Consider the following 11,440-nt stretch of genomic DNA (forward strand, 5'->3'; position numbering starts at 1 on the left):
GGGGGGGGGGGATGAAAATTGATTAGTTGATGTTTTGTTTGTCATCAATTACCTGAATTGAGAACTGCTGCATTTTAGTCTGTAGATTATGGTCGCATGGCTGAAATATTGGTACAAAGAGCAGCTTCTCCAGATGAATTTACTCGGCTGACAGCTGTCACATGGGTAAGGAGATTTGACTCAGTAGATCAGGAAATTTGTGAAGCGTCTGGTGTTGTAGCTTTCCTTGAATTCGTACTACTATAAATTCTTCTTTGCTTGATCTTCTGTTGGTAGGGTATGGAGTCATGTTTCTCATGCTTATTATTTGGTAGTCTTATATGGGAGGTTGTAATCAGTCTGAAAATCATTTTCACTACATCTTTATCATGCAGATAAATGAATTTGTAAAACTTGGGGGAGACCAGCTTGTTCCGTACTATGCTGATATTTTAGGAGCCATTTTGCCCTGCATTTCCGATAAAGAGGAGAAAATTAGAGTGGTAATTGATTTTCTTCTGTTACCTAATGTAATAATTTTGCTTAGTCTGTCCAATAATGGACTATCAAGCTTCTTTCATGGCTGAAATTTTAATGGTCTGTTAAACAGGTTGCTCGTGAAACCAATGATGAGCTTCGTGCTATTAGGGCTGATCCAGCTGAGGGATTTGATATTGGAGCCATGCTCTCCATTGCAAGGAGGTGCAGTTTTTGTCACCTGGGAAAACAGCTAGGTTTTAAAGGTTACTGATGCCTCTGTATCTACGGGTTTATAAAGCTCTTCCTAGAAGAGCTACAAGAAAATTCCACGCAAGGGTTCCATGTTTCATTTTATAATTTAATGAACTGAATTTTCGTCCTAAAACTAATTTTTCCTATGTAAATTTATCGGTGGTGATTGTTGAATCTTTATCTTTCAGGCAATTATCTAGTGAATGGGAGGCCACTCGAATTGAGGCATTGCATTGGATTGCAGCACTCTTAGCTAGATACCGTTCTGAGGTAATCCAAGGATGTTTCATCTAATGTTAGGCATTCATTGATATTTACAGATATTTTGGTGCCTCTTGATATCCTCTTAGTTTTGCGGAGATAGTTTAATGTCTTTTCTCCGGCTAGTGTTCTTGTTCAACTATAGTGGAAATTTCCTTTTTTTATTATCTGGAGTGATTGCTTGAATAGCATTTCCCCCTTACTCAGCAGTTTCTCCTAAATGGGCATGGTTCTTTTGGTAATACATATCCTTTTTTGTTTTCCACAAGAGAAAAAGAATCATATGTATCTGCATGGGAAGATCCTATTTTCCTTCTAACTTTTCCATGGGGGTTGGGGGGTGGGGGGTCGTGTGGGGACCCAAGAGGGAATTAATATTTGATTTTTCTCTATGTGGGTTATGCAATAGATTCAAACCTGTTAAGAAACTACTTTTATGGGATATTTAATTCTTCAGTGCCCCTCCCATGTACTTTATGTTAGCTCTATCTTTCCTGCTGCTAATAACTTCTATACTGTCTCATCCTTTGTCTTCTTGGCTGCTGCTTTATTTTTATATTTTTCCAAATTCATTATCCAGAGCTTGTTCATTTTTTATATATTAGTATACTTAACCTTGGCCACTTTAGGTTTGTTTTTCATGCTTGGAACTTATTTGTGTGGTAATTGTTTTATTGGCTGTGGTTACACTGAAACAGGTCTTGGCTTTCTTGGATGACATATTTGACACCCTTCTTAGAACATTGTCAGATTCTTCTGATGAGGTAATCTCTATGGTTCTTTATTTTTTTTTGTTATGAATCAATGTATCAAATTGCTTTCTATATTTATCGTAAAGACTGAAGTTTAAGCATTTGGCATAAAGTTGTCATGGTGCCACAGTGAACCAAGGCGTTGGAGGGCTGCCTAAGTGTTTAGGCGAACAAGTCGCCCGCCTTAAGTCGAACAAGGCGCCTAAGGAGACCAAGTGCTATTTTTATTTTCCCTTTTTCTAACATTATTTAATATGCTACATTTGTATCATAAAAAATCAACATTAAGCGACATCAAGTCATCAAAAATCAACTTTAAGCCACATCAAATCATCAAACATCAACATTAAGTCATATTAAATAATAAAAAAATAGCATTTAGAGAAATGCTCTTGTTCTATAATAAGTTTGATTGGTCAAATGATTTTATTTTTACCAACTTCACAACAAGTCTAAGATTAATAATAAATCTGAGTTGTAATGACAAAATTATGTTCTAGTCAAACTTATTTTAAAGTTTGTGAATGTTGTTAAAATCACGTGAATGAAAATAATTTTATGGACATCAAATAAAAGATTATTTTACCGGTCTTTTTGGTTTTTAACAATGTTTTACCGTAATAAGATTTATTAAAATTTTCAGAATTGAGAAAATCCCTTGCATTTGAAAGTTGAAATCGCCCCTACAACCAAAAATTAGTTTTTGTTCTTGGACTGGGGGGGTTGACTTTATATCCATTTGGAATTTGATTTTTAAACTAATTTTATTGGATTCAAATATGGAGTATTTGCTTATTTATGAATAAAATCTTAAGTAAATGAAATCAAAACATAAGGTGACATGCAATGTAATATGACGACAGTCACCTAGGCCCCAGGCAAACCTCCTAGACGCCAAGGTGCCGCCTATCCTTATTTGCAACTTCTCCATGTAACTACAGTTTCTTGTGATAATGTGAACCTTGCTTGTTGAGATGGTGCTATGAATTGTCTTATTTCTCTTGCTGTAATTTATATCTTTTCTGCAATTGATGCATATTTAGTCTTAAACTGGTGTATGAGTGTTGTTACTATGAAGCTCTTGCTCTTGCAATTTCCTTTTTATTTTGAAATTCCTGCTGTGTCAATATTTCACATTTCTTAAAATTCATCCAAAAATGCTTCCATTCTTTTCTATCCACAGGTAGTGCTCCTGGTACTTGAGGTTCATGCTTGTATAGCGAGAGATGCACCCCATTTCCGACATCTTGTTGTTTTCTTAGTACATAACTTCCGGGTTGATCACTCACTTCTTGAGAAGTGAGTTTCTCCTTTGATATTCTAGATTCCACCTTATAAACTCCTGGTTTAAAAGAGTAATATATCTTGGTATTTTCAATGGAGATCTCATCTTCTTCTTCTTCTTTTTCCCAGGCGTGGTGCTTTAATAATCCGCCGACTTTGTGTGATTTTGGATGCTGAACGTGTTTACCGGGAACTTTCGACTATCCTTGAGGGAGAAGCAGACTTGGATTTTGCATCCATGATGGTTCAGGCTCTGAATTTGATTTTACTTACATCATCTGAATTATCCGACCTGAGATATCTCTTAAAACAGTCTCTAGTGAATCCTGCTGGGAAGGACTTATTTGTCTCATTGTATTCTTCTTGGTGCCATTCATCAATGGCAACAATAAGTCTTTGCTTAATAGCTCAGGTATGTATTTTGTCATGGGTAGAGTTTTATCTTGGCATGGATATCATTTATGCTGCGCTTTTTAATGGTATGTAGTCTTTCTTGACAGGCATACAAGCATGCAAGTTCTGTCATTCAGTCTCTGGGGGAGGAAGATATCAATGTCAAATTTCTGGTCCAGCTGGACAAATTAATTCGCCTGCTGGAGACACCGATATTTGCTTATCTCAGATTGCAGGTTTGTAGCTTCACTGTAGTTTATCTTCTTTCAACACATAAATTTATGCATTGCTCCAGTTTTTTGTCTCCATATACACAAGTTAAAATAATTGGCCTTCATATGCTTGCTTCTTCGTCTTCCTTTTTTTTTTTTGGAGGGGGGGGGGGTTAGGTTTTTTTTTTGGCCGGGGGAGTGTTTGCTGTCAACGAAGGAGAACAGGTGAAACATTTGCATTTCAAGATGCCGATGCCCTGAGGCTTTGTTTTAGGGGTTGGGTAATACTTAGTTATTATTTTATTATTCTAGTAAGACATTCTAATATAGAATTTTTAGCGGCAAGAGGTGTATGGTCTCGGGAAAAAATTCTTCCTTCCAATTATATTAATTACTGATCAGGGGGGCTTACTCAATGTGACTTTGTTATGTGCACCTTGAAGGTGAATTTTCAGAATAAGTATAATCATTGAAGAATTTAGCATTACGGTAATGTTATACCATAATTGGATAATCAAAACAGTACCAGGACAGAATAAAATTCCTGAGAATATAAAACCAGATTAAGGAGAAATCACATAGATTAAAATCATATGGTCAGATGAGACTGAAACTCAAATCAAGTTCAGCAATAAAAGAAAAGGTTAGAACACTTGCTGAAATTCTTAACTTGATCCAAGGCCTGGATCAGAAGTTACAAGTCAATCCTAGTAGCACTGGGAGAGGTGTATATCAGTGAATTCATCACTCACTATAGAAATCAGAATTTAGGAATATGATGAACAATCGATTCTGAATATTGACCATAACAATCAGCAATAACAGATCAGTAAAAACTAGAATTTGAGTCAGTATACTGATTCACAGAATATCAGCTAGGATATAAGGGCAGAATTGGAATAATGATATAACTCCAGATCAGCAGGTCTGATCAGGGAGAATTCTGGTCGAGTTCTTCCTTTGGAGCTACTCAGAATTTTAGGGTGATCCAATGGCTAGATTCCCTTGATCGAAATCTGTGTCAAAAAACACTTGCATGTGAAGTCCAAATGAGATTAGGAATTACGGGAAATTTCAGAAGAGCACTTACTTGCTTTAATGGAGAAAAAGATGGAGAAAGAAGAACAATAATGGGAAAACACCCTGTTATTTCAGAAGAGCACTTGCTTACTTTTATGGAGTGTGGATACCACCAGAACGCCTTCTACTTCTAATAAGCCATGAACTAGATCAGAATCATTTTCAGAATTTTGGCCCCAATTATAGCGAAGGACCAGAGAAATATCCTAGTTATGAATCAGGTATATAATCAATGGGCAATTATTATATGTTTGCTCTAGTTTTTGTTGTTTGATGTTGAAGTGGTTTTTCTTTATCCATGGGCGATTGGTTTGGATGAATCCTTGTAATGTAGAACTAGGATTGACAAGTCAATCTAGTCCCAATGTTGCAGGATACTCTGTAAGAACTTGAGCAGATCAATAACACTTTGTGTAGTTGAGAGAAGAAGAAGATGAGTTAAGGAAGAGGACCTCTTGTGCTTCACACCGCTGAAAGTCAATTGGATCAAACACCAATTCCATCAGCCTTGATCAAACACAAGACAAATCTCCATGTAGAAGACAATAGCAACAACCATTAATTTTTTTATCAAAATCATCTAGGCCTTTAGGAGCCTCCTCTTCTTTATTTATAATGTTAATGGGGGAGGGAATTACAAAATAGAAGGTTCCTCAAAAAGGAAACCAAATATTCTCCTAATACAATAGCCACTAAAAACTGAAATTAGAAACTAACTGAAATTAGAAACTAGTTGAAAAAGGAAACTAACTACTAAGGACTTGACTCAATTAATAACTTGACTCATAAGGAAACAAATATAACTCAAATCAAGCCCAACTAGAAAGGAAACTAATGAAAATGGAAACTAACTAGTAATCCCGTACTCAATCTTAGAGCCCCCTTTTTAGACCCATAAAAGTGGTCTATTATACTCAAAACACATGGGATCAAAAGCCTAACATGTATGGAACCCAACCCTAGGCTTATTCCTAATAAAACAAGTCTATTTTGGTAATTAATCTGCATCAACTCTCCCGGTCTTAAAAGAACTCGACTCCGTCGAGTTAGGTCGTGCTCCCAAGATTCCCTTGTAAATCGCTCGCCGATGAGGTGGCACATATCTCGAAATAGAAGGGAGCATAACTCCAAGAGGAGGGAGAGTAGGTTGATTTGTCACCGGAGCAGGAGTCAGTCGACGACGTGGCATGTCTGATAATGCATGTGGCCTCATTAAGTACATACGACCTCCTTGCTTCACCTTTATAGTGTTCCGTGCACCATCATAGAGAATGCCTGCATGTCGCTGCCAAGGTCGCCCTAGAAGAATGTCGCAGTGCGCCAATGAGGTGACCAAGCAGGTGACATGGTACTGTAGTGGCCCAAACTGTAGATGTACTCGAACAACTGCAGTGGCCTCTTCTCGAGCTGTGGGTCCAAAACCTCGCACGTGAATCTTCTTGAAAAGCTGCTTCTGTGGAAGGTTGTGTGCTCGAACAAATTCAGCAGATATAAAATTTGCTTCTGCCCCAGTATCAACAATTGCATGAACATCAATAGGGTCGGAGCCGTGCAGGAGAGTACCCTTCTGTCTGAAGAGAGGAGCTTTATCAACTAGTCTATTCGAAAAGGATGAAAGGCTAGCTGAATGAGCTTCTACATCCTCATCTTCATCATCGACAATATCATCGTCCTCGAGCGGATAAGGATATAAATGAGATTCATCTTCACTCTTCTCTGTCGGCTGCTTCTCTGCTACGTTCACAGAACGAGTCCTGTTGGGACACTTGTTAGAATAGTGACCCTTCTCGCCACAACTATGGCATATGATATTCTTCACCCCAACACTATCCTTGTTGAACTCTGACCTTTTCTCTTCAACTCTGCGAGCTTCAGGCTTCTTTTCCTCCATACGCGGTGGAGGTTTATAAACTGAAGAAGTCTTGAGCATACCCTTCCAATAAATGGACTTCTCTTCAGCTGTCTTGGCATGTGCCGCTGCCACATCAACATACCTGAAATCAGTGTTAGCCAACTCAAGTCGAATCTCAGTACTTAACCCACTGATATATCGCATCACCCGTTGTTGGTCTGTTTCCTGAAGTCGACACCTTGAAGACAGTTTGTGGAATTCGAGGGTGTATGAATCTACATCTTTGTTCCCTTGTTGCAAGTTAAGTAATTTATGGAACATTACCTTTTCATAATTAAGAGGAACAAATTTTTCAGTCAGGATCTGCTTCATGACTTCCCAATTGATAACGGGTCCAAGTCTTCTGACAAACCTTGCATGTAGTACATCATCCCACCATGAACATGCATACCCAATAAACTTGGTGATGATGAGTTCACACTTCTTCACGTCTGGAAGAGACTTATACGCAAAAATTCTCTCCACTTTGGTAAGCCAGTCAAGAAATTCCTCAGGTCCTTTTTCACCACTGAACTCGGGAACCTCCACTTTGATGCCATAATCTCTGTCAAAAAATTGCCGAGTAACATCTTGGGGAACAACTGGATCAAGTTGCTGCCTCTGAGGTGTATCTTCGATCCGTAAAGTGTTGAGCTGAGGAGGTAATGTAGAGGGTCCTTCTTCAGCTCGCTTGTCGGACCTCTTCATAAAGGCAATCATCTCTTCCATAAACTTATCAAACTTGGCTTCAGTCCTCTCAAGCCTAGCATCAGTATTCTGTTGGTTCTCGGCTAACTCACGATACAATTTGTGCAACTCAGCATTGGTGATGTGACTTGCCATGGTTAGAAAATTGCAGGAAAATTTGCTCTGATACCACTTAATGTAGAACTAGGATTGACAAGTCAATCTAGTCCCAATGTTGCAGGATACTCTGTAAGAACTTGAGCAGATCAATAACACTTTGTGTAGTTGAGAGAAGAAGAAGATGAGTTAAGGAAGAGGACCTCTTGTGCTTCACACCGCTGAAAGTCAATTGGATCAAACACCAATTCCATCAGCCTTGATCAAACACAAGACAAATCTCCATGTAGAAGACAATAACAACAACCATTAATTTTTTTATCAAAATCATCTAGGCCTTTAGGAGCCTCCTCTTCTTTATTTATAATGTTAATGGGGGAGGGAATTACAAAATAGAAGGTTCCTCAAAAAGGAAACCAAATATTCTCCTAATACAATAGCTACTAAAAACTGAAATTAGAAACTAACTGAAATTAGAAACTAGTTGAAAAAGGAAACTAACTACTAAGGACTTGACTCAATTAATAACTTGACTCATAAGGAAACAAATATAACTCAAATCAAGCCCAACTAGAAAGGAAACTAATGAAAATGGAAACTAACTAGTAATCCCGTACCCAATCTTAGAGCCCCATTTTTAGACCCATAAAAGTGGTCTATTATACTCAAAACACATGGGATCAAAAGCCTAACATGTATGGAACCCAACCCTAGGCTTATTCCTAATAAAACAAGTCTATTTTGGTAATTAATCTGCATCACCTTGTTCATACATGGGCTTCTCTGGTACGAAATGAGCCACTTCAAATAGGTTCATTGCTCTGGCCGAGAATGCGCTTAATCCCTGAAGGAACTGACTTCCAGGATTAAAACTGTTTTTTTAGATGAATAAGTTGTGTTATTTAGCATTTCCCTTGGTGGACTCATAATAGGACCAAAGTTCCTACTGAACCAGTATTGATTTCTCTAGTTTGAAATAGTCTTTTAACTTTTTAATCATTCGAGTGAAATTGGTCATTCTTCTTGTGATGCAGTTTTCATAGGAATTATTTTTTAAAATGTGGTCCCAGGAATTGCTCATTGAATTCCATTGCTAGTGTTCTTATTAGGTGTCTCCTAATATTGAAGAATTCTTGTCTTCTTCTCTTCTGAGATTTGGAATTCCTTTTGGTTAAATGATTTTGCATATATTTCAGCTTCTTGAACCTGGAAGATACACATGGTTGTTGAGAGCATTGTATGGTCTCCTGATGTTGCTACCCCAGGTAAGTCTGAATCGCTCTTTCTTCTCCCTCTCCCACCCGCCCCCTTCTGTTTTTTTTTTCCCTTCTTTTAAGTCATTTGTTTTCCTTTGGGTAATTGACTGACAATATTTAATTTGAGGCGAGGAATGGTAGGGCTGGGAGCTGTTAATTCATCTTCAGATCTTACATTTGTAGTACTGCCACACTCTACCTCATGCCCCTGAAACAAACTTAGATTTTTGAGTTTTCAAATACAAGCTGAACTTGCTTTTGTAAGATTTGTTGAAACAAATCACAATTATATGCCAAGGATCTACCACTCAAGAGATGATATGCTTACCCATGAAGACAAAATTTAACCATGTTGGCAAATCTGGTTTCAAAAGCCCCACCCAATTATCGTGAGGCGCATAATTTTAGCTGAAATTGCACACACACACACACACACACACACACACACACACACACACAAAATGAAATTATCTTAATTTTTTGGATGAGTTTGGAAACCTTCCCCTCCCACCTCTCCTGGATTTGATCTGATTCCATTGCAAAGCGGTGCTGAAATTATGATCAATTGGGTCCTTATTGGTTTTTTAATAATGAGACCAAGTTGCTAAGTTTTAGAAAGGGTTATAATTTACGAAGTACATGTAAAGCTGACAGTTTAAATTCTGAACTCTGATCTCAAAATTTCAATCAGTCAGTGTTAGTACTACTTGCTCACAGTTCTTTCCCCCTCCCCACAAAAAGAAAACAACAATAATAGTGGTGCTGATTTCACCCGATGCAGCAAAGTTCGGCCTTTAAAATATTGCGGACTCGACTGAGGACTGTACCTTCTTACTCCTTTAGTGGTGATCAATTCAAGCAAACACCATCAGGGAATCCAGACCAGATTTTACATCAGATGCCAAGTGGATCACAATTCATGGAGGATGGTGACAAAAACCAGGATAAGGGAAATGCAAATAATGGGATCAACTTTGCCTCACGGCTGCAACAGTTTGAGCATATGCAGCATCAACATCGCATGCATGCAAAATCACAGATGCAATCCCGGAATTCCACTTCGTCTACCTTAACACAGGTTTGTTGGAATCTTGCACCTGCCACAACATAGCATGCTACTAAACTGCTTCATGACCTGCATGATCTATTGATGGCATTTTCTTTTTGTGAGCTTATCGTTCTCTGATAGAAATTTTCAAGGTAATCTGTGCTTAGAACCTCAGATTTTGACACTTCAATGCACAGGAGGTGCATAGACCAGAAGAATCCCGACGGCCTTCACCTGTTCCAGAAGTGACCTGTCCTCCTTCAAGATCATCATGGAGAGGCCCAGGAAACTAGGACAGCTACAATATTGACAATGTTGCTTTTCCTTGGATCTGATCAGGATACCGTTCTGCCGATCTCGGTGTTTCTGAGGAGTACGTTAATCAGATACCATGTTTTGTGAGCCATGCATGTGATGTAGTGTAATTGTAAAATTGTATATCATAGTTGTTTGTTGTGTTTGGTTTTCTGGAGGGTTGGGGTGGTGGTGGTGGGAATTGGGTCAAGATTGAGCTTGCAGTTCCCAAGCTATTATTCTGTGTTTGCAAGCTGGGAATGCTCATGTGGTTTCTGTTATTTTTTTCATTGAAGACCACATGAGCAGGAGGGTAAAATTCAAATTTAGGGTATACAGTTACTTCAATCTGAGAAAAATAATTCAGGGAATTATGTATATTTGTCATCTTTTTATTCGTAAGTAATCATAAAAAAAAAAAAAAAAAAATTTTTTTTTTTTTTTTTTGAGAGATCACTTATTGTTTGGCCATCCATTTGATATATCCTGCTAATGTCATGGAATCCAGAATTGCCAACACAGAAATTATCGGTTAGAAAACCAGGTTTTGGTTCAACTTAAATCTCTAAGACAGCTATTAGGTCTAACTTCGTCAAAGGAATTTTTTTTTACACCTAGTATTACTTGAATCATGAGTAGGTGAAGTCCTTTTGTGTTATCTGCCGACACTGACACGGATACCTAACTGTTACCAGATTGGTGATAAGGTATAGACAGGGTAAATGGTCAAAATTTGGTATGGTTTTGGTATTTTTAAGGGCAAAAATATCCGATATGTGAAGGATATATTATTGGTTTTGGGATTGGCCGATATCTGATCCAATACCCACCGCACTAAAACTATGGTCAACACCATTTCTTCTTGTTTGCACCCCATATATCTCCACATTTTTTGTTATAAAAATGAGTATCACGGGAGGGTTTTACCCACAAATCTAGGTTTATTGTTACTCCAAACTTTTTATGTTGAAGGTTCAAAATGACTTCCAGTATTTTCATTATGTCATTCATGAAAATGAAGTAGGGGTTAAGGTTGTATACATTTGCCCCTTCCCGGCCTTACAGTAATGGGAGCCTTGTGCATTGGATTGCTCTTTCTAATGAGTCTTAGAAAAACCTTGCGACAAGATGAAGGCAATAACACGCAGGGTGTTCTGTCCTAACATCTATACATTTAGGATATAAGGCACGGCATGGAAGGGGTTGCTCAACTTTGTTGGTGAAAACCTGAAGAACTCGTTGCATGAAGAGGTTTTACTTGTCTTTTCATAATTCTGCAAGTTTATTAAAAAGTCAAAATCCCATGACCACCTAGCAAGAAGACGGATGCATGTGTTAACGCGCAATGTCTTCTCGCGCCTTACTTGACGAGTAGGAGCTTTGGAGCAATCATTGAGTGTGCTAACGGGCCACGCTAGCAGCAATCAAGCTACTGCGTGTGCTAACGCGCCCCA

General features: G+C 38.2%; 1 protein-coding gene across 1 annotated transcript in view; it reads left to right on the plus strand.

Moving 5' to 3' along the window:
- LOC122082296 (protein VAC14 homolog) overlaps window positions 1–10,385 on the plus strand; it is a 13,986-nt gene extending 3,601 nt beyond the window's left edge. Inside the window, exons 9-19 of the mRNA XM_042649757.1 lie at window positions 79–165; window positions 375–482; window positions 590–681; window positions 900–981; window positions 1,671–1,736; window positions 2,908–3,023; window positions 3,138–3,420; window positions 3,509–3,637; window positions 8,585–8,653; window positions 9,426–9,722; window positions 9,890–10,385. Coding sequence (XP_042505691.1) covers window positions 79–165; window positions 375–482; window positions 590–681; window positions 900–981; window positions 1,671–1,736; window positions 2,908–3,023; window positions 3,138–3,420; window positions 3,509–3,637; window positions 8,585–8,653; window positions 9,426–9,722; window positions 9,890–9,985 — 1,425 coding nt within the window. The 3' untranslated portion in view covers window positions 9,986–10,385. The remainder of the gene's footprint in view (window positions 1–78; window positions 166–374; window positions 483–589; window positions 682–899; window positions 982–1,670; window positions 1,737–2,907; window positions 3,024–3,137; window positions 3,421–3,508; window positions 3,638–8,584; window positions 8,654–9,425; window positions 9,723–9,889) is intronic.
- Window positions 10,386–11,440: the final 1,055 nt, after the last annotated feature.

The sequence above is a fragment of the Macadamia integrifolia genome, chromosome 1, assembly GCF_013358625.1.
Source record: "Macadamia integrifolia cultivar HAES 741 chromosome 1, SCU_Mint_v3, whole genome shotgun sequence".
Classification (NCBI taxonomy): Eukaryota; Viridiplantae; Streptophyta; class Magnoliopsida; order Proteales; family Proteaceae; genus Macadamia; species Macadamia integrifolia.